The sequence below is a fragment of the Rattus norvegicus genome, chromosome 5, assembly GCF_021556685.1.
Source record: "Rattus norvegicus strain SHRSP/BbbUtx chromosome 5, alternate assembly SHRSP_T2T, whole genome shotgun sequence".
NCBI classification, from domain to species: Eukaryota; Metazoa; Chordata; class Mammalia; order Rodentia; family Muridae; genus Rattus; species Rattus norvegicus.
The window spans coordinates 36,765,135-36,790,041 of record NC_141538.1 but is presented as its reverse complement, the minus strand read 5'-3'; the positions used below and the strand labels follow the sequence as shown (position 1 = coordinate 36,790,041).

General features: G+C 35.3%; 1 protein-coding gene across 1 annotated transcript in view; it reads right to left on the bottom strand.

Moving 5' to 3' along the window:
* Nucleotides 1–10,431: 10,431 nt before the first annotated feature.
* The window catches only part of Mmp16 (matrix metallopeptidase 16), a 244,950-nt gene continuing 230,474 nt past the window's right edge, over nucleotides 10,432–24,907 (bottom strand). Inside the window, 2 exon segments of the mRNA NM_080776.4 lie at nucleotides 10,432–19,928; nucleotides 23,996–24,111. Of these exon segments, the coding sequence (NP_542954.2) occupies nucleotides 19,594–19,928; nucleotides 23,996–24,111 (451 nt within the window). The 3' untranslated portion in view covers nucleotides 10,432–19,593.

Here is a 24,907-nt window from a genome sequence, read left to right as displayed (position 1 = left end):
GTTACAAATATTTCTGTAAACACAATTTTCTCAGTAATGACCTTGTCCTTTTATAATTAATTAATTAATTAGTTAATTAATTAACTAATTTGGTAAGTGTGGACCTCAGTACACACATTGTTGTCAGACGACAACTTGAAGGAGCTGATTCTCTCTTTCATCCATGTGGCTCCCAGGAATGAGCTTCCAGGTACCGGACTAGGCTGGTCATGTTAATACTTACTGAATCATCTCTCCGGCTGGTGTTAATCTTACTCCTTTCTTTAGTGTACTTACATTCTGGTAGGCATGTATAACCTATAATCTGTGGAAATTCTCCTGTAATTTAATTTTGAACCAAGCACTACTCCTTTGAAGAGTATTTTTGCATTCATTCCTGAATCTTGACATTCAAGATCATTTGGCCAACTATCACCCCAAGGTTTTGTTTTTTAACTCGCACCTGCATTGTACCTTTCACAGTCAACCCCAATACAGTGTTCCCCTTTTAGAATAGTTTTATTCCCAAATGACAGTACATTCTCAAACACCTGTGAGCCTTTCTACACGGTTTACTTGTCTGAAAGGCTACCTTATTTCCTAATTTCTTTTTATAATTATCGCTTTATGATTGGCTTACTATGTAACTATTGCCTGAGAGTCCTAAGCAAAGCCTAAGGAGAAAATTTTCAAAACATTTGAGTGAGAGTTGTTGTGATTGTCTTGGCTTCCTTTGTCTTTCCTAATGGGAGACCACAACGAAATAGCAAGTTGGTTAGTGAGAAGCAAAGCAGTGATTAACTGAGGATGAGGAATGTCTAAGGAAGAGGTTGACCATCAGGAGGCATGGGAGAGGACATAACTATGAGAATTCTCAATATGTTGACCATAGCTGGTCTCTATGCTTAAATTTAAACTTTTAATTATTGGATTGATAGAGTTACAGTTGCATCATTAAATATTTTGCTTAATGGTTAAATGATCTTTTTGATTACTAGGCTTGATGTCCTTTTCATGTGTGTGTTTGGTTTGATTTAGTTTTTTAGTTTAGGATATTGGGTCCTTTATTTTTTTGATCATATGTGCTCCTATTCTGAATTTATTTTCTCTTTGGCTGTAACACATCCTGCAGTAGCATCAGGCCTAAAGAAACTAATAGAGCATTGAACTCATGTACATGGAGATCATCAGTAGCTCTCCCTGATTACGTTGCTCGAATCTGAACTGATTGTCATTTGCTTGTTTATCTTGGATGACAGTCATGCAAAGTATAAGGTTTCAGTATGATACTTTCAAACAAAATTTGCTTGCCCCAACTCCTCCTATCTTTCTACTCGCTGGAGCCCCCTTGCTACTTTCATGTCACATAGGTTTTTCATCATTATCTATTCCTCAAAACCTGTTATTCAAGTGCCCCCATTTCTCGTTCCATTATTTTGTTTACAAAACACACACACACACACACACACACACACACACACACACACACGGTCACAATTAGCATAGGAAAGAGAACATTCCTCTGAATCTGATTCCCCATTAAATATAAGAATATCTAGATCCATCCAGTGCCTTGCAAATTTAATTTTAACATTACTTTAGTAGAAAAGTGTATATATATATATATATATATATATATATACACACACACACACATATTTGTAGCACTTCTTTACATAGTAATTTGTTGATGTAATGAATAAGACACCTAGGCATATTCTAACTATTCCAATTTATGAATTAAAGCTATAGCAATAAATAAGGATGTTTAAGAAATTCTGCGGTATGGTGTAGAACACTTTGGGAGTATACGTAGGTAGTGTGTTTCTGTTTAATTTTTTTAGTCATGTCTTGTTGTCGTGTCTTGTAACTCTGCATAGGTTATACTCTTAGGAATATTGTTTGCTATATGGTTGAGTGATCTCTGTTTTCTTCTTACTGAAATTAATCTCCATTTCTTTGAGCCCTCAAGTAGTCTAATACAAGTTCTGGATGAGAAATAGATCATAAAAGGGAATTTTCATTTTATACTGTACATGTCATACATATTTGTGTAAAGATGTCTAAGATGAAAATATATTGCCATGGAGTTTTAAAAAATTACTGTATTGCCTTATGCTTCTAGACTTGATTTTGAAAACTCCGAGGCCATTGTTTTTAATAGCTGCCAGAGCCTAACCAATACAGATGTGGATGATTGTGGTCAACCATCTGACTAAGCAGAGGGACCCAATAGAAGACTGAAGGAGATGAAGGGGTTTTCAACCCCATAGGAAGAGCAACAATATCAACCAACCAGACCTCCACAAGCTCACAAGGACTAAACCACCAACCAAAGAGAACACATGGAGGGACCCATGGCTCCAACTGCATATGTAGCAGAGCATCTGACATCAATGGGAGGGGAGGCCCTTGGTCCTTTGAAGACTCGATGACCCAGCAAAGGGGAATGCTAGGATGGTGTGGCAGGAATGGGTGGGTAGGTGGGGTAATACCCTCATAGAAGAGGGAGGATGGGATAATGGGTATGCAGAGGGCAAACTGGGAAAGGGGATAACATTTGAAATGTAAATAAATAAAATAAACGATAAAAGAAAACACTGTAAACCCTTAGCCAGACTAACGAGAGGACACAGAGAGTGTGTCCAAATTAACAAAATCAGAAATGAAAAGGGAGACATAACTACAGATTCAGAGGAAATCCAAAAAATCATCAGATCCTACTACAAAAGCCATATTCAACAAAACTTGAATATCTGCAGGAAATGGACAATTTCCTAGACAGATACCAGGTACCGAAGTTAAATCAGGAACAGATAAACCAGTTAAACAACCCCATAACTCCTAAGGAAATAGGAGCAGTCATTAAAGGTCTCCCAACCAAAAAGAGCCCAGGTCCAGATGGGTTTAGTGCAGAATTCTATCAGACCTTCATAGAAACCTCATACCAATATTATCCAAACTATTCCACAAAATTGAAACAGATGGAGCACTATCGAATTCCGTCTATGAAGCTACAATTACTCTTATACCCAAACCACACAAAGACCCAACAAAGAAAGAGAACTTCAGACCAATTTCCCTTATGAATATCGACGCAAAAATACTCAATAAAATTTTGGCAAACCGAATCCAAGAGCATATCAAAACAATCATCCACCATGATCAAGTAGGCTTCATTCCAGGCATGCAGGGATGGTTTAATATATGGAAAACCATCAACGTAAAAAAATCTCCCATGCTCATGGATTGGCAGGATTAATATAATAAATGTCCATTTTAGCAAAAGCGATCTACAGATTCAATGCAATCCCCACCAAAATACCAATCCAATTCTTCAAAGAGCTAGAGAGAACAATGTGCAAATTCATCTGGAATAACAAAAAACCCAGAATAGCTAAAACTATCCTCAACAATAAAAGGACTTCAGGGGGAATCTCTATCCCTGAACTCAAGCAGTATTACAGAGCAATAGTGATAAAAACTGCATGGTATTGGTACAGAGACAGACAGATAGACCAATGGAACAGAATTGAAGACCCAGAAATGAACCCACACACCTATGGGCACTTGATTTTTGACAAAGGAGCCAAAACCATCCAATGGAAAAAAGATAGCATTTTCAGCAAATGGTGCTGGTTCAACTGGAGGTCAACGTGTAGAAGAATGTAGATCGATCCATGCTTATCACCCTGTACAAAGCTTAAGTCCAAGTGGATTAAGGACCTCCACATACAGATACACTCAAAATAATAGAAGAAAAACTAGGGCAGCATCTAGAACACATGGGCACTGGAAAAAATTTCCTGAACAAAACACCAATGGCTTATGCTCTAAGATCAAGAATCGACAAATGGGATCTCATAAAACTGCAAAGCTTCTATAAGGCAAAAGGACACTGTGGTTAGGACAAAACTGCAACCAACAGATTGGGAAAAGATCTTTACCAATCCTACAACAGATAGAGGCCTTATATCTAAAATATACAAAGAACTCAAGAAGTTAGACCGCAGAGACACAAAGAACCCTATTAAAAAATGGGGTTCAGAGCTAAACAAAGAATTCACAGCTGAGGAATGCCGAATGGCTGAGAAACACCTAAAGAAATATTCAACATCGTTAGTCATAAGGCAAATGCAAATCAAAACAACCCTGAGATTTCACCTCACACCAGTGAGAATGGCTAAGATCAAAAACTCAGGCAACAGCAGATGCTGGCGAGGATGTGGAGAAAGAGGAACACTCCTGCATTGTTGGTGGGATTGCAGACTGGTACAACCATTCTGCAAATCAGTCTGGAGGTTCCTCAGAAAATTGGACATTGAACTACCTGAGGACCCAGCTATACCTCCCTTGGGCATATACCCAAAAGATGCCCCAACATATAAAAAAGACACGTGTTCCACTATGGTCATAGCAGCCTTATTTATAAAAGCCAGATGCCCTTCATCAGAGGAATGGATACAGAAAATGTGGTACATCTATACAATGGAATATTACTCAGCTATCAAAAACAGTGACTTTATGAAATTCATAAGCAAATGGAGGGATCTGGAAAATATCATCCTGAGTGAGGTAACCCAATCACAGAGAAACACACATGGTATGCACTCATTGATAAGTGGCTATTAGCCCAAATGCTTGAATTGCCCTAGATGCACAGAACACATGAAACTCAAGAAGCATGATCAAAATGCGAATGCCTCACTCCTTCTTTAAAAGGGTAACAGGAATACCCTTGGCAGAGAATAGGGAGGCAAAGATTAAAACAGAGGCAGAGGGAACACCCATTCAGAGCCTGCCCCACATGTGGCCCATACATATACAGCCACCCAATTAGACAAGATGGATGAAGCAAAGAAGTACAGGCCGACAGGAGCCAGATGTAGATCTCTCCTGAGAGACATACCCAGAATACAGCAAATACATAGGCGAATGCCAGCAGCAAACCACTGAACTGAGAAAAGGACCCCCATTGAAGGAATCAGAGAAAGAACTGGAAGAGCTTGAAGGGACTCGAGACCCCATATGTACAACAATGCCAAGCAACCAGAGCTTCCAGGGACTAAGCCACTACCTAAAGACTATACATGGACTGACCCTGGACTCTGACCTCATAGGTAGCAATGAATATTCTAGTAAGATCACCAGTGGAAGGGGAAGCCCTTGTTCCTGCCAAGACTGAACCCCCAGTGAATGAGATTGTTGTGGGGAGGGCGGTAATGGGGGGAGGATGGGGAGGGAACACCCATATAGAAGGTGAGGGAGAAGTGTTAGGGGGATGTTGGCCTGGAAACTGGGAAAGGGAATAACATTCGAAATGTAAATAAGAAATACTCAAGTTAATAAAGATAAAAAGGAAAATAAAACACTCTAATACTTTTCATTTTCAACTTAGATTCTATCTTCTCTCTCGAAATTTGTAGTGTTCTTCATGTCTGTTACAATCTGATTTGTAGAATATATTCTTGATTCTGAGTCTATTTTCATTCATTATACTTACATAGCAAAACTTCTTTGATCTTGAAAGTCATGTCTCTACATTATGGAAATTTTAGTAATTTATATACTTACCTTCTCTTGCATTTTCTCCAAGAATTTTTATTATTACAATATCAAAACTTTTAGCACTATAGATCTGTCCTCTAATTTATAATATATTATTCTAAATTTTATTATTTGTTTTATTTTTTATAGATTGAATTTTATTTGCATGTTAGTTATATTTAGTTTTTCATTGTTTTGTTACGATTTAATTTCTGAGAAATCGTTTTGGGGTTTTTAATTTTGTAGGGATTAATAAACTTCTAAATTTGGTCTATTTCATTATTTAACTTTGTTGTTATTTGTTCCGTATTTTAAATTTGTACCTTCCCACAAATATCTTTTATTTATTTGATCCTCTTTAACAGGTAAAAACATTTCCTGCACTTATATGGAAATATCAGCATGATCTTCACTAAAGATTTGTCTGGTGGGACACTTAATGGTGTAACATTGGATATAAATTTTACTAAGGCTGCTTCTTGGCTTGTCAGAAAAGAGTGCTCCATTCTCTTGTTTTGGTAAATATCAACAAAATGTAAATCCTTTTTGCTGATCTTCCTGTGATAATGTAAAGAAAAAGATTCATTTTGCTCTTTGTCTTGGTACAAAACTCTGGCATTCTTCAATTCAGAATTCCACCTTTGCCATGGGGGGAAAATCAGACTTTTCACTGCAAGTAGTAGTCCTCTGGAAGCAGGGAGCCCTTCTTCATGTCTGAATTTAGTCCATTGCCTCTACCTACCTCCAGTGTTCTTGGGAGAAAAATCTCACTCAATTTTCTTGGGTCTATTAATCTGGTTTCTATACTTGCACATCTTTCTCAATCCCCAAATTCTATTGTCCTTTCTTTGTACTTCCATTTCCTATACCTTGTTGGGGGAGAGAAAATATTCAATTTTTACCATTTAACCTGAAAACATCACACACAGTTTAGATGTATGTCCCACACCAATTAAAATCAATAAAGTCTCAGAGCACAGTGATCATAAGCATAGTAGCTTAATTGTTTCAATTAACAAATAATTTTTAAAACAATTTTGTTTCTTGCTTTTGAACTGTTTATCTGTTTTATTTTATTCCTGAGTTGCTTTCTTTTTTTTATTTCTGATCATCTTTCTCAATAATATCCTGGTTTCTTTCACATCAAACATTGCATTTGATATCCTGTTCCATTACCTTGATATAATTTAAAAGTATTTACACTGAATACACAAATGGCCCCAAAGTTTTCTCCTAGTTGCTCATTGTAGGAGGAACTATTCTTCCATATCATATTAAACAAAGTAGTAACCACATCTTTGATATCTATGCCTAGATTTAAGGGAGAGCTTTCACTAGTCTTTATATTGTTTGTATATTTTCCCTGTCTATGATTATCTCCAAAACCCAGGTCTTCTAATTGCACCAGAATATGATAGCTAAAAAATGTTTTCATCTTTTAATAAAGACAAATAGAAGTAAAAGATGCACATAAATTAGCTTATATTTCAGGTTTAACTTACAGTATGATATAATAACCATTTTAAAAACTTTGAGAAATAAAGTTTCAGAGAGAAACAAAGTCAACTGCTTAAGTATTGATGTTAAAAAGTTATTTTTATACTTTTATTCATAAAATTCTGAAACGAATTAAGGGATATACAAGTGATTATATTAAAAATATTATTTGATTTAGTGCAGCACATGTTTCTGAAGCTCTTTATTTTAAACAGCTACTGCAGTAGATAATGCAGCAGGATGACTCCCGAAATCAAATCACCACGGTGAGCAAAGTACAGTTTCCAAAAAGTAGATGTTAACCAGGAACAATAAAAATATGATCCCAACCAAAAGAAGCCCTATTCAAAATTTGCCTAAGACTATGGTCATAGAATTGATTATGGCACCAAGAAACCTTTGAAATGGGAAGGATACAATATTATCCATCCGTGATTTCATTTGTGGAATACGAGTTCTGAAAATAATGTTGCTGATGTTTGAATTGAAATTGGATGTAAATGCACGACCAAAACAATGTACAGGAAATGGCAAAGACCAAGTAGGTTTTAAGTACAAGTTTTACTGGTAAAAAATTCTCAAAAGGCAAGTAGAAAATAGATTTTGGAGTATACATATATAAAATCTTTGTTCTTTAGGCTGGAGAGAAGGTTGGATGGATAAGTAATTCTGCTGCAAACAGTGGACGACTGGCCCCTAGATCTCCAGCGCCCAAGTCAAAATATGGTCAGGGATGCACAGAGGCTAGGGAAGTCACTGGGGACAGTTTGATTGCTAACATAACAACTGGTTCAATGACAGACCTCATCTCAATGGAGGAAAATGGAAAATGATAGACAAGAATCCCTTTGGCCTTTACATTCATGCATACCTTGTCACATACCAAACACTGTTTGATATTTTAAAGGTTATCTATTTTCGATAGTGCTGTTCTATGACTTTCAGTCCAGTGAGAGAAAATACTAATGCCAGGAATCAAGATGAATTGGGAAAGACTGAGGTAGCCAACAATATGTAGAATAATGACAAGGAGAACTGAAATACAGTGCAAGCCTCTGAGTGCTGGTGAGTGTTTATGGGAACAGGTGTGACCGTGCGGAAGGAAGACAGAGATCAAACAAGACTTGATGGAAAAGAAATGGAATATGGATTTCATCGAACATTATAGACATACAGCCCAAGAGATAGTGCAAAACGAAGACTAAGAACATTTGAAAAGTCTTGAATAAACTCATGTATATAGTTTCAAACATTATCTGAAGTGGGAAGACTTTGAGCTCTGATGTAGAGAATCCAACAGGTTGATGATGACCCAGGTACCACTGTGGGTGGGAGAGATTATAAGTAGGCCTTCACCAATATAGAAGAGGTATTAAGAAAAAGTACTAGAGGCAACATCATTCTTTGTTTGAAATACTGTGACCAAGCCAAGTGGGCCAGGAAAAAAGAAGTAGCTCGTTTAATAAAAAAAAAGTCACAAACTTTCTAAGAAATGAGCTTGATGGAGAACTTAAGAAGACAAAAAGATTACAAGAAAGAAATTATTAAATGTAGTTTTTAAGTGAGGAATGAGAAGAGTGTGGAAGTGAAAGATTAGTAGAGGAGGAGGAGAGTACTGTGACGCACTGTTGGACACTAGCCTAACTAAGGTGTTAATGTTGCAGAGAATATCAAAATGAATTGAAGCATACAATTCAGAGTCTTTAAAAAGAGATTTAAAATATAAAGAAATATAAATCACCTTAATCAACACATTCTTACAATGTGCTAGGCTTGCTACTAAAATATTTTATAGCATTATCTGGATTTTCCTTTTTCAAGAACAATTGAAATTCCAAATTGTAACGTAGATTGTGGTGAAAATCATACAGGTATGTGTACCAAAATCTATATCTGCCACAAAATATACTAGATATTACATTGATGTATACATCAATGGAAATAAGAAAAATATATTTGCTAGCGGGTCAGACAGTTCTACCTTTCTCTTGTCTGATAACAATAACAATACAAGTTCCCTTTTGGGTCCCGTCTCTTATTGATGGCTTAACAGTTTCAATTACTGTATTTTTAAAAATTGTGTTCTTTTAAAACACTATCTACAAATATAATGTGTTACACTAAACCTTGCACATCCTTTGGCGTGCTTACAAATCCCAGCAGCTCTTTTTCTTACTGCCGCTGCATGGAGCAAAGTTAGAGTTTATTGAGAAGAGTCTTTAGCATAGATTTAACCAGGAGTATTAAGGGAAAGGGGGACCTTAGGAAAGGAAAGAGTACACATTCCAAACAGGTACTGGGCACACAAGTAGAAATAGTATTACAGTATTGAATGGATGCAGATACAATTATATCTGCAGGTCTTGTACTTAAACTTTTGACATCTCTCTATACTCTCTGAGATATATTCTCTATATTTGTGTTAGAATACAGGTTCATCAACATAACAGAAACAGCTGTCTATCATAACATTTTCATCTTATTAGGCAATACATCTCCCATGACCATGTTAGTTCACTTGTCTCTGGGACCCTCATTTACATGTGGATTAAAACGAGAAGATTAGGCTGGTCATGTTGGGAAATGACTACAAGTTCAATAACAGGAGGTGAAGGACTGAGAGGGCAAAACCAATCTTTGGATCTCATCTCTCTCTGCCTCTTTCTTACTTTTATGTCTGGTGTGTATTTGTATGTATATGTATGATTAATTCATTGACATATAAGTAGACAGATTTTTGGATGGGAGAATATAATATTTTTACTTTGCTCCCAGTAACAGTTGGTATTCTTTGTAAAATTCAGATGGCCTTTGGAATCTGGGTACTACTGATACATGTAGAACTGGTTTACAGAAAATGCTTAGTTCTTTTTTATTTGTGTGATATTTTATATGCAACTACTGATATTTTCAGTGAAGGAGTGTTCTGCAAATAAAATTCTACCAGACATGGTATAAAACATAATTCCTTTAATTGAACTTAACTAATCGGGATTGGCATATGACTTTAAATATCAGATCATGCTTTCTTCTCCAAAAAGTTATTTTCATACTTTTATCATTAAAAAGCCATGTCACTGCTCATGAAAACTTGCCGAAAGTTTTCTGCCCACATTTACTGCAGGAGTATTTTTGAATCCTCTCTTTGATCACAATTGTTTGCATATAGTTCGGTGTTAAGCAGTCTTCCAATTGATAGAGCTAGATAAAGACAGTTGCTAATTTGGGAAAACACACAAGAAATATTTCTTTAAATTACCCAAGCACCTAAACATTTTCCTTGGCTGTTTCTTCATTGTTGGTTTGCTTTTCTTATCTAGGAAGACAAAGACAATAACGACTAATGTTATTGATGATACTCTAGGTGCTGGTCATAAATGAAAGCAAATCATGACTAGAATCACAATATCTATGAACCAGTTTTTGGTTTTCTTATTTATTGACATTTTTTAATTACAACACAATGAACTGATGGTAAATACAGAAGATGCAACAGTATAAAAAGCCATTTAACCTTTCCCTAGGTTAAGACACTTACAGCAGACAAACAGTGCCCCACCCTAACCCATTCTTGAATGGAAATGAAATAAATATATATTAATAAATACAACACAAATAACTGCACAGCCCTTAACTCTTTGATTGCCATGGCACACACCATGCTGATGATTCTAGATTGTGACATTTGTATGGTTAAGGTTGCCGCAGCAGTCAAAGGGTTATAGCATTGTAAACATAAGTACCATGTGAGAAATGTTCAGTCATGTTACTGATCTATAGAATGAGATTAATAGCATGACCCTTGACCTTTAATGAGGAATCATTATAAGGAGTCAAGGAGAAAATAGCCTGGTGAGCTATTACATAATCTAGGCAACCTCTTTGTTAACAATGTGCTATGAAGCTTTAATTTTACTAATAAAACACAGTTTGTGAATAAACACTGTTCAACACACTGGTCAATAAAATCAATGAGAAATTAATTGAAGCACCACAAAATTTTGCCTGATTATATCTGACAGTCATAATACACTTTAGCACCATTTATTTAGCCTTTTATTTGCACACAAACAAGCTTTGTGTTTGTCAGTAGAAGCAATCAGGAAAAATATATATGCCAAATTTAATATGGAGTAAAAGTAATCTTGTGTGGGCAAACCCATAACATTCAACCCATAAAATCCACTAAGAAAAATAAATGGATCATTTCATGCCTTGCACATGGAAAACTACACGTAATGAAAGTCTTCATGAGAAAATGTAGAGTACAAAGTAAACAACTCAAAAACTCAAGGTTACATATTCATACTCTCTAATTGAAACCATGGGTAAAATGTCCTATATCTTAATTTCCTGGCCTTTCTCTCTGCTTCAGTCTATTGTAATTTTATAAATCTCAGTTTACTTTTAGTGTTTTCATTCCAAATATCCACACTATATAAACAAAAGATGGTTTTCATAGGAAGATGTAAAAGGGTTTTGTTTACCCAGGGGACAACTTTCCTCTGCAATTGCTTGTATCTCATTTGAACGGTGAAAGTTAAATGTTTGTGCAATTCTTAAAAAAATATATGGTATTTATTTGATAATTGACAGGAGCTTCATTCCCTTAATGATTATATATATATATATATATATATATATATATATATATATATATATATATATAATCACATATACTATATAGTCCCAAATATATGTTAGCAGATAGCTTATATAGATATCATGTATCTATATTTTTTGTCAGTCATAGTGATCCACTGATTCTCTTGTTGGAGTAAAGATAACAACATGCATCCAAGTCTTAAAACATCTTGAAGATAAGTACCACACTGATCAAACTAGCAAATTTCTCAATGTCAACAATATTTGACTCATTTAAAAAATTAGACTATGAACTAATTATATTTTATATTTTTATTATAAATCAAGGTTATTAAAAGTTTATATTAGCACAAAATTAAACTAGCAAATTCCATCCATTTACTTTCCATAATATAAAACCAAAATATATTTGTTTAAAATTAGATAACATGTAAGGAAAAAAGAGTCGTTCAAGACTTTTACACTTGAAACAATTTTTTATGACCAAGTCTCTAAAGCCCCTGAAAATAGAGGTCCACAAGAGAAATGCTGATGGCGACATAGCCAGTGCAGGAGAAGCCACTGCTGTAATAAACCCCAATCTTCTACTCTATCTCTTTCTTACACATGTAATATACCCCAGAAGGGAAATATTCCAAAGAGTCAAGGCTTTAGACATTCATGTTCTCCTGATGTACTTAAACCCTATATTGTAATATTTATCATACTGTATATTTATATTAGATAGATTTTCCCAAAATAAATTTTCGTAGCTGTCTTATCAACAAACAACAGCAATTATACTTAGTATTCTATTTTTCTAAGGGGAAGAGCTCTATAAAAATATAAGTCAATGTCAGAGTTTGGGATGTGATAAAAACTATAATTTCCATGTAATTTATGATGGAAAATATTGAGAAACAAAGACATTTCTCCAGGTTTCCAACTAGACTGTACAGTGCTACCAAATTCTGTTTTTCAAAAGAGAAAGAAAATATGACTTATTAAACATTAGCAGAATTATGGGTGGAAATTGGTGATTGAAAGTAATCAAAAATTATCTAAAAAAGGAGGCAGAAAATTCTGATAATCCCTTACTCTCAATTAGTACCCATGTTTATTTGACTGTAAAAATTAGTATTTATGAGTATAGAAAGGAATAATGGATTCCATACCATATATAAAAAGGGAAATGACTATCATAACTAAAATCATAATTTTACATAAGCAGTGGAATACATAAGGAGCAAGAAATGAAGAGACAGTAGCCTCTTATATCTCAGTGTAGTAAAAGAAAGGAAAACATTAACATTAAGTATTCCTCGTATTAATAACAAAACCATTCATTTAAAGTATGTCTTATACTAACCAGTAGGCTGTGGGTATATAGAAAGGGAATGAGCTACAATTGATATCACATGACAGGAAACAAAACATGCATTCTAGTGACTTCAAATAGATAGTGCACACAAGGCTTTATTCATCAGTATACTGGCAAGACAGGCCAACAAAGCAACGGACATTCATATAAAAGATGCCAAATACAAGCAGCACCAGAGCCAATCCTAGGGAAAAGCATCCTTCCTTGTCACACCTCACCAAACTTCATACTATTTGAGGCAAATCCAAAAATGCCCATGTTAAAAGTACTATGATATTATTCCTGGGACCCAATCTAGCTACCTATCAACTGCTACAAAGAAGTCCATATGCAATCTTCTTCTAATAAGCAAAACAGGTGAAAGAAACTAGAAATGTCTTTGTTGGCCAAAACGTTTTTGTGTTTTTTTTTTCTTTTATTTTTTCTCACCATTCAATCTTTCCATTTCCTCAGTGGGGGGAAAATGCTTGTGATATCTTACTTTGAAGCCAAGTGGCCTAATGAGAAAGAGTTATATTTATACTTCATATTTTCTTCCCTTTTTTAAAGGCATACAAATCTAGCTCTGTAACAGAGCACGTGGGCACGTCACGTGAATCAGCCCAACACTCTAGCTTGTGATGTGTTTTCCTGAAGGGCCCAGTGTGCCTTTCCATAAAAGGACACATAGACCTCATATTTGAAGAAAATTCCTTCCATGTTTGTATAAGAAAAATTCTTATATCATAAAAGACATACTTCTTTTTTAGTTGAAAGACATAGAACCTCAGATCTGTCCATATACAAATGTCCTTCATATTTATGCTTATGATGTACTGATCACAAGTTATCGATTTTGCCCCATTTCCCTTACAAAGCATTCATTACAAATGTCTGTGATGCTTTTGTTACATCAGTAAACTTCTCATACACTTCTATCATGACTTAGTACAAATACTAGTTTATTTTAAAGAAATGATGCATGCCATGTTCTGTTACCAGTCAATGGCTGTACTTAAACAATGAAAGCTGCTACTTCTGGATCCTACCAAATAATTGAAGGGAATTATGAAATACCACCAGAGATTTCTTTTTCTGAATTTCGGTGACTATGTCAAGTTCATATTCATTCTAGGCTTTCTATACTGTTGGATCATATTTCAGAGTAGACATGTTGAAGAAGATATCGATAATTAGATGTTCTTGATATGACCAGAAATATTTCAAAATTAAGTCAAACTTACAGCAAAAGTAAGACACGAGAAACAATGTGAGTGGTACATTATGGACAGATTCTACTATTAGATCAGACTAGAACACTAAGGCAACTTCAGCTACTATGCCAAGTGTTTTGTCTTATATGATTATTGAGGTAAATTTCTATCCTAGGGAAATGGCTTTTTCTCACAGGGTTCTAACACCTTTCAGACTGAGGTTACTGAATGAAAACTTTTAACTTTTAATATTTTGGGTCTATGAGTCAATGAATGATCATCATATGTGTTTACACAGGTGACATCTAATGGGCACTGACTAAGTATATACATTGATAAATTATGTACTCATTCCTGGCATGAGGAGCTTGAAGTTACAATTTCTCTATTATATTCATTCTCGCTGAAGAAAACTTTCAGTTGTAATATTACAGAGTGCTAGAGTTTGACTTTATATTTTACAGAAGATTTATTTTAGCCTTCTCCACTGCCCGCTCTACTTATAAAATGTAGCTTTCATATCAATAGTGTGTTATTCTCCTTGAATGTTAGTGTCTTTATTATACTATGTTCAACCATTAGAAGTGACTCATTTAAACTTCTCAGGCAACAGAAAAACTGTCATTTAGACTTCCAGCCCCTGGCACTTGTTTGATGTGCTTCTTATAAATCAGTATTGTAGAGGTAACTGCCATTTAAAGGAATAGTCAGATTATACCAGTAAGTTACTTGATGTTTTCATTGGTATCATAGAGTAGTGGAGACAATATATATAGTTCTTTGTGATAGTTCATCAGAATGTCACACTTGTGTTTTAAATGGTATGTTGTGTCTTTGATAGCTTGGAATATGTTCTTATGATATCAAAAATTAAACACTTGGCTGTGATTACTGTAAACATTTTTTCACCATCCCCAGGCTTATTTAATTATATACTATAATCTCACAGATTCAAAACTATCAGCAAATCACTGCCTTTATTTGTTTTGGGAAATAAATACCAAGTACCTAAAAAAGGAAAATGATTATTTTCATGACTTTTGTTTATCTATTCAAGTAATAACATCTATTCTATTCCTCTTCAGATAGCACATTGAGTTACTCAATTGTAAGATCCACATGACAGGAGTCTGAATTTGTGCTGTATTAGAATAGAAACACAACATGGAGAACTTGAGAATATTACATTACACTTCCTAGAATCCAGTATATACACCCTCATTCCGATATTACACTGAGCAGGAGACCTGGGCAATGTTCTTAGCAATTACACTGCATTCTAATTGATTAACTCACAGAAATGAAATAAAATTAAATGTACTGTCTTTGAAGAGCCAAATTATGTGTGGATGAAAGAGACTTTAGGCAGCTTGAGTACTAACGATAAGGTTTTCCTATTTCAGGAAACTTCTCTCTACTTTTTTATTACTTAGCAATTGCCTCTTGGCATTCATTACTAAGTAACTTATTATATGTGATTTAGAAAAGCTCTGGTAACTGGTTAGTAACAGAAGCTGTATTTGTCAGGAGCATCTATTGTTTTCTGATTGAGCCCTGTAAACCTGCCATGGCAAAGGACATCTGTCTTCACCTGCTGTGAGAGCCATCTCTGCAGAAAACTTTGTTCTCAGATGAGTTAACAATTACCTAAAATCACAACTATCTCTACAGATCTGATATGGAACAACTGCTCTATAGAATTCGAACTGATCATCTCTCTTAGTACTTAGCCTGATTAAAAATATACAGACAAAGAGTATTTACCTGAAGTTGTAAACATGAAAATCACTTTATGTAAAAATCATTACCTTGTTTACAGTTGTCTTCATATTCGTTAAAGTAATAAACCTAATGAAACATCTGAATTGTTTTATGAACACAAATATGTTTTCATTTCAGTTTTGGAAACAGTAGGACAGAGCTTTGTATGTTTCTCATTTAGAGGTTACAGAAAACATTTGATTGGTTGACCGTTTTCACTGATACTGAGCTGACATTATGATCTTGATCCAGATAACTTCTTTTTCAAAAATTTAATTGCTATTTTTTTTCAAGTGCTAGGTTAACTCATCATTGTCATGATTTCTATAGCGTTGCCTCATCTTTTAATACAAATCCCAAGCTTATGAAGAATCAGCCATCATGTGAATGAAGTGCCTGACATACAGTGAACAAAGGAAGCCCAATGCTTTTGATCACACTGTACTTAGGTCATATCACTTATGACCTTATAGGGGCCACAGTCAAGATAGTAGACACAGAAGCCATATTTAGTACACAGACTTCTCACAGTGAAGGCAACAAAACCCAAATCATATCCATGATATTTACCAGAATCGAAGCACAATAAAGACTCCTCCCTTTCCATTGCTATGGTGATTTTCTAGCCCTTAGGTACTTACAGTTTTGCGATGAATCAGGGTATTGTGATGGATGAGTAAAGAGGCAATAAATTGCTTATTGATTTTAGAGAGAAAAAAGTTCAATGCATGTCGATGGAGTTCCTTGATGACTTGCACATGTCCCAAAAAGGTTACAGTTACTTACTTCTATTATTAGAAAAAGAAAACGTTTCCAGTCATTTTTTTTATTTTTTTTCTTGACATCAAGGTCCTGAAAGGATTAAACCCTCTAACAAGCAAACACTGTATAAACAGGCTTATGTATACAGTCCTCCATGCTCTGTCGTAACTAACTCTAATATTCGCATCATCTAGAAAGGAAGTACTGAAGCACAGCTATAGGGCTGATCCTTGCCCTCCCTGTGTTATTGACCCTCACATTCAAAATCTTGGATGTTCTGTTGATGTACAATATGCATTGCATAACGTGGTATTACGAAGCCATTTCTCTTTCCTGTTTCTTTTTCTTAGTTTTACAAAATATGCTCAGATTGTAGGAAACACCATTCTGCCAGGCTTTTCAGCATGCCACCCATAATTAAAAATGTTTTCCCCAACCAAATCATAAACATGTAGTTTAACCAAAGGCATTCTAACTTTCATGCTATGTTGAGTATAAATATAAATTCAAGGCAGCCAAACTATCCATTTCCAAATAAGAATGTATACCTACACTCATTAAAAATCATCTGGAAATGTGTATTATTAGCAAATGAGTAAGAAATTTTCACTAGTATAAAATTCCTGCTTTATATAAAAGCCATACTGGCCATTCAAGTATTGGAGGTTTTTTTTTTCCTATTTTTTATAATTTTTACTAAAATGATGAAAATAAGCTTGAAAGTAAAGAAAAAATTAAAAAAAAATACCTCTACCTAGGGCATATTCAGAGTGTGCATGTAGAGAGCAAAGCGCCATCTGCAGATCCACTACCGAAACTCTCTCTCCACTCTAAGGAAACAGCTCTTGTTTACTAGGTTTTGGAGAATAACAATAATCCAGTGGAGAAGTGACACCAGATTTCCTTCAGTTTGTGCCAGTTTGCAAGTTAAAGGTCAAAGGGCAAATACACAGAACAGGGCTCTTCCAGGAAAAAATTTCACAGAAGACAATGTTTAAGTTGTTGTTAATGACAGTCAACAGATCAATAGCATGTTCAAGGCAAGCTGTTCATTGTTTCAAAAGCTAATCCCCTCAAAAGCTGGCTTTCACACAAAGCCAATTGTCTGACTCATGGGGTGCTTTCCTTCTGACCATCTCTAATAAGTTCACAGCCCAGTGGCTGTCAAGCCATTCACTTCAAGAAGCAGCTTCTAACATCAATAAAGAGGTCTGTCAGTTTCTGACTTTTCTCTAGGAAAAAATATTGATAGGATCCTGCTCTGCAGGTCACATGAAGATGACAATCCTGCTGTTAGGACAGATTACACTCAACAATGGGATGCTTTGGTGTCTCTTGGCTCTGTCAGTGATCAAATAGATGGCTAAGCGCCAGAAGCCACACCAACCCTTTGAGAACTATGGCTGACATGCAATAGGAAATGCATTCGATGATATTCATGCAACTCAGAGTCATCGTTTTAATTCAGTTTTAACCAAGCAATGCGAACAGCATATTTTATGGCAAACTGAGTTTTCATGCAATGGATTTTAAATTAAAAAAAAAAGATCAATGTGTCTGAAGAAGAAAAAGCTTAGACTGTCCTAACCGATTATTCGAATAAAATTTCACTCTCATGAGATATTGTTAACAAAATATCTTTTTTATTTGCCAGAAAAGTTTTGGCAAGTCACACCACTGTTGTTTGTTATAAAAGCATTTATGCAGTACTGTCAGTCATTAAAGAATTACATGGGATTGTAAGGTATGCTTTACAAGTCTGAACTTCTCGAACATGTGATGGCTTTCCCTTTTGGCCACTTCTACAAATGACCAGATTGCAAGACTGATCATCCTGACTCTGTAAGCTGGTCTGATAGTTCTCAAAGGGTTACACCGATGTATTAAAGAGGAACATATCTTTATAATATGACCATCACTTTCTTTACTTCAGAGACACAATGCTTCTCGCTCTGCTTTGCGCTGAGTATTGCTGACAGACCAATGGACGGCCTGGGACAAAGGCCTAACACAACTGGGAAGAATGTCACAATGATGCTGTGTCAGGAGGCAAGAGGGGGTTCAGAAACATTTCAAAACAACCAAAAGGTCCTGTTTGAATACAGCTATGAGTATGGAGGTGATGATACATTGTGGACATAGTTGAGAACAGCTGTAGAAAATGAAAATGCATGTATTATTAAGGCTGTTACTATATTGCAGATATTTTGGCCCCTTGTTTGTTGGAAAATGGCTGTCCCAACAGTCTAGCGTCCTGCATGTATGTTCCAGATCTCCCACCTGACAAGACAATGCGCAGGAAACTATCCATAGTGGTCACAGAGCTATCTTCTTTGGAGACAAAGCTGTTTTGGATCTTCACACTTTTCTGAAAGTTCAGTTGTGGATTTTGTTGTTTTTAAACTCTTCTTTTGCTTTAAAGCAAAAACCTATGGGTTTTCTGATTTGCTTTCTCTCTCTCTCTCTCTCTCTCTCTCTCTCTCTCTCTCTCTCTCTCTTTCTTTCTTTCTCTTTCCCAGAAATGGGCTCAGATTTCAGAAGGAAAAGTATTTTAAAAAAAAAAATAAGAAGAAACTTTTCTTCTATATTTCCTCTTCTTCAGTTAATCCTGAAATTTTACTGGGCATTGAGCGTGCAGAGGAAAGGCCTAGAACTGAATGACAAAGAAAGACAGAGGACTGAAGAACGGCAGATACTGTGCATCATGGAAGCTTCTCCATGAATATATTTCCACTCATGTGCAGGACCAGCAACCATCTAGGTTTGGAAGGTCAGCCTCGATCAGCTGCCACAAGCCTGCTCCTAGCTAGGAAACAGCATAACAGCTCTTGTCTTGAATCTCAAGTTACCACAAACTCCCGGAAAAGAAAGAAAAAAGAAATCCCTACATCACACCCACTCTTGCATAGAGCGTTTACAGTACAGTATGTGGCGGGGTGTTCCTTTCCGCTTGAACTGGAACACAGTGTAAACCAATACAAGGAGGCATAAGGCCAAGATGCAGGGAATGACAATAGCTATGGCTTTCACAGTGCTGGCTGTGTTGTCCAGTTTGATGACAATGTCTACATCATCTGGTGGGCTGAGACCTTCTTTATCTCGGTCTGTTGGTCCATCACAGCCCATAAAGTCCTTGAGGATGGATCTTGGATACCCAGGTTCTACTTTGAGTATCTGGTTGTTGAATTTCCAATACTCCTTTCCTTTGTAGAAATAGGTAAAGCCTGGAGAGAAAACATACACACAGAGGTACCACTCATTGGTGACCAGGTATATGCATACAGATGATAATGAAATAGGCAACTTCTCAAAACATGTAGCTTAATATCTTAAGTCCTTTCAATTTCCAAGGAAAAAAAGTCACCGGTTCAACTGACTTACAAAGGCTCTTCATGAACCTTCCAGGGATTGACTTTTTTCTCTTCCTTCCTTCTTTCCTTCCTTCCTTCCTTCCTTCCTTCCTTCCTTCCTCCCTCCCTCCCTCCCTTCCTCTATCCCTCCCTCTCTCCCTCCCTTCTTTCCTTCCTCCATGCACCTTTTCTTTTCTGAAGCTGTCCTAGAATTCTCTAAAGAGTGCAGATGGGCCTCAAACCCAGGACAATTAACTTTTTGGTCTCAGTTTGCCAAACGTTTGGGCTGCTGATGTATGGCAGCAAACTGCCTCATATGTTCTGATGTTAAACAAACAAACAAAACAATGAATAAAATGTATGTTACCTATAGACAACTTCGGGTGGTGATAAGTTAATTATTGCTATTGTAAACTGTAAAGGGGGTCACATTCTTTATCTGACTTATGGGAGTACTATCATATAATTCACACTAGAATCATGACCTTTATCAGAGTATGCAGTTTGTTTGAAAAATTGGATTATTAGTTTATCCTTAAGGTGACCCTGAGGAGGTTGTTCAATGCACGATTAAAATGTTTCTCATGTATTCAAATCTTGAGCATTTGCTCAACATCTTACTAAATAAGAAGTTCCCCTTTAGCTTTGAATAAGAAATCTTGACAAGTGGATGGTATGTGGGAATTTTAACAAGCAAATGTGTTTATAACCTGTTGTGTAGTAATCTTGTTTCTAGCTATATGTTATGCCTACTTTGTCTTTTCGCCATTAATTGGTTTTGTGTGTGTGTGTGTGTGTGTGTGTGTGTGTGTGTGTGTGTGTGAGAGAGAGAGAGAGAGAGAGAGAGAGAGAGAGAGATATGCTGATAAATTTTATTCTAAAATTGTACCACATATACCTTATAGAATTTTAAAAATTACTATTAAATGTTTTAGGAATAGAGAAAAGTATTATAATTCTAGGCTTAATATTCAAATACTTTTATTTAATTGATGAGGAATTGATAGAAGTTTCAAATTCCTCAGTGGTCTGTGATCCAACATAATAGATGTGTTAAGTTCTTAACATACATAAACTTGTTGATTTTCTTAGAAAGATTTCCAACATCTTAAGACACATACCCAAGTCTGTGATTACGTTCCATGGATTTGATTCTTGCTTTATGTCAAACAGAATCAACAATAAAATAGAAAAAAATGCTATAGGAGTTTAAAGATATATTTTGAAGGTTGTCTATTTTGAATGGTGTGCTACAACCCAAGGATTCAAATGATGATTGGTAATGCATGCTATTATTACGGGAGAGTTAAATTGAGAAAAGCACTGTTTTATAACATTTATAATTCTTCCACTATTTAGAAGAATTACTTTTGTTATATTTTTTGAGAGCTGTTAAGAGGCAAACACAGACAGACTTATGCAACAGTTCATAGCAGGAAGTGAAACATATGACTTTGCTTCTTAAATGCCACTGCACAGATAGATGACACTCATTGGATAAAGAATTCCGCAATCTCAAGAACATCAGATAGGCCAGATAGGTCATTATTGGTAATGTTATATTGGAAATTATTTTGTTTAGTTTTGTAAAAGTCTGCTTTGGCTTTTAATTTTGAAGAAGACTTAGTTATTCAGGCGTAGAAACGTGTCAAATGAAAGGAGATTCAAACTCTTTTGCGGGAGAACTAGTGTTTGATCAGTCTAGTGAGACACGGTGTACTTATCCAGCAAGTTTGGATGAGAAATCCAGACCACCCATAAAATCACAGACTATGAGATGATCAGAGATGAACAATATCATTGTTTATAATTAGATAGTCAAACTAGGTGAGAGTACTGCTAATGGTTATAAAGGACAAACTCATGTCTATAAGTGTCCTTATCTCTAACTTTTAGCGCTAATTACTATAAGGTAATGGACAAAAAGGCAAAGTTCAGAAGAAGCCCCATCCATACTAACACATCTACAGTTCAAACATTACAGCAGGAGACCCTAAGCATGGAAACAGAATTTACACTTACCAACTATACTTGTTAGAATAAAAGCTGGTCAGTAGGTGTAAAAGAGGAAGTCTGAAATCTTTGCAAGACATTTGTCAAATTTTGATTCTGCACTAATCGACTGTAAAAATTTAGGTTTATCATCTTTACTTCTTAAATATCAGTTGATGACTTCCTCAGCTGTTCACTCGCTAAAAAATACCTGTGCTCTTCGATTCCTGTGTTATGCTTCTTATGAGGAAACTTTTAAGAGAGAAATCAATGGCAGTGCAATGTACTTTATATTGTTTTCATTAGTTCAGACCTTATGAGATCATTTTTTTTTATCGTTTTGGCCTCACAAAGTAATGAGGCAGTCTACCTCAGTGGTACATTATTGCCATAGGCACTGTATCTATTTTCTGTTCTTTTATTTTTTCTTAGGTAAAATTAATTTGTACCCAATAAATACTAATGAATATACTGATTTGTGTAAAATACGTGTGTGAGTTGTATTTGGAGATTTTAACAGGGCATAGTGAGGTGGATAATTAATCAACAGAACCGAAAAACAGAATTATTTTAACAGGTAAACACAGGGCTGCACACTGAACCACAAACGTGAAAAATAGTTTGGATATAGGTAAACTAAAACTGGAAACATAAATAAAATATTTGATTTGTATAGAATGTAGGAATAACTTTTAAGGAGAATTTAATTTTCTGCGATAGTTTTAGGAGTGTTAAAAATCTTCCAAGCTTTTTGAAATAGAGTTGAAGAATAATGGCTAAGAAGAAATCACACAATTTAGTTGGTCTGAGCGAATAGAATTTTGATTACTATAGTTACTTAGGGCAGGATAAAAGTGAAGAGGAAAAGAGGCAATAACAATAACAACAGCAACAACAAAAAGGAAACAGAAATATTACAATTACTAGAGTCTCACTTAATAACACAGCTCTTTAAGAAGCTATATTTAGCATTTCCTCAGTTTGGAACAAGTGAGAAATTAGAAATATACAACAGGTCACTGATCATGTCAATGTAATGTGGAAAATTTGTTAACGTTTTTGTTTTGTTTTGTTTTAGAGAGTGTATTAGAGCACATTTAAGAGTGGTTAAATGGTTTGGAATCAAGTTTTAGAAATATGTCTAAATTATGTTCAGCAGTAAGCTATTTAGCACAGATGAGTACTGATTAAAGAAGCCAGACAATTAAATAAATTTGTGTATAATAGTTGGCACATAGTAAGCATTCATATGACATCAGGAAGACATTTCATGGGTGAAAAGAAAAAAATAAATTTTATATTTAGATAATAGAAATGAGATATTTCACCTAATTGAGAATAACAATAAAACCTGTAATTTAGTTTTAAATATATTAATTAACATATACTCACTATTAGGAGATTTCTAACAGTAAATTTTGATAGTAATGAAAGAGTGAATGAGAGAAAACATTTTATTGTCCTGTCTTCTTTGCTGTATGATTATAAACATAGTGTATAAGCCTTCTATGTTGTTTCTTATGATGATATCAATATACTCGGTCTACCTATTGTGTTGAGGAGAGTCTTCTGTTACACATGATTACCAGAAAGTGCTATTGTAATTGGCTAAACTTAGGACAGTGTCTTTGGGAAGAAATCCTGTTCCACATACATTTGTTATTATGGTATTTTTAGGAATTTTAATCGGTAAGTAGTATATCAGGTTACTAAAATGTATTTAATCTTCAATAGTAAACTACTTTTTATGTTTCCTTCCAATGAATTGAAATAATAAAAATCAAATTTAAAACCATTCAGGGTGTGAATTAAATGTAAATTCCCAAGGAGAACAAAACTAAATGTAAATAGCTATCACTAGCATGGCACTTTCAAATTACTTGTTTTAACATTAAATGGTGATATTAAAACAGAAAACATAGCAGTTGAGTAGTGTGTGCACTGTGTACCATTTTCCTTGTGGACGAAAGCTCCCTGAGGTGATTCAGGGATTCCTTTCCAGATGGTGATGGGCTTGGGATAGCCAGGGTCCATGGTTTTCATTTCTTCACTATATCTCCAATACCTAAGATTGGACAATCACAACAATACCTGCGTGAAAAAGTCACTCATGCATGCATTTGTATTTTCATTAAATGATGGTAACTTCCTGTGCACCTGTTACTAACTTTTAAATAAATTACTGATTGTAATCATTGGAAGAACAACTGACCTAAACATTATTCTCTGTCTTCTTCAATGTATTATTCTCCATATCCATCAGATGGTAAAATGACTATTCAATATGATAAAGTTAATAATCATGCTAAGTGCTTAAACTATATAATAGACTAACAGTTCATAAGGATGTCACCCAAAATGATATACATATCTATACATAAATGTAAATATGGTCCTGAGGTATAACCCTGAATAAAACACACAAGCTCTAGGTTTAATTAACATTGAATTTTTAGATATGTGACAATATAATCAACAAACCAGTTCATCAATGAAGATGTACAATGAAGAGTTAGTAACAGCTATGAAGAGAACACCACATAAAACTTTTATAAATCTGTATATTATAGCATTTGAAAGTAAATCCTTTGTGAAAAATTAATATTTCAGGTTAGAGATTAGAGGAACAGCAAAAATGAGAGGGTAGCATTGGGAAAAGCTATGAGAGCAGCAACGAGAGCAGTGAGAGAGTAGTGAGAACAACACTGAGTGCGGCAGTGGGAGAGGCAGACAGAGCAGCAGTGAGAGAGCAGTGAGAGCAGCAGTGAGGGCAGTGAGGGCAGTGAGAAGAGCAGTGAGAGAGCAGTGAGAGCAGCAGTGAGGGCAGTGATGGCAGTGAGAGCAGCAGTGAGAACAGCAGG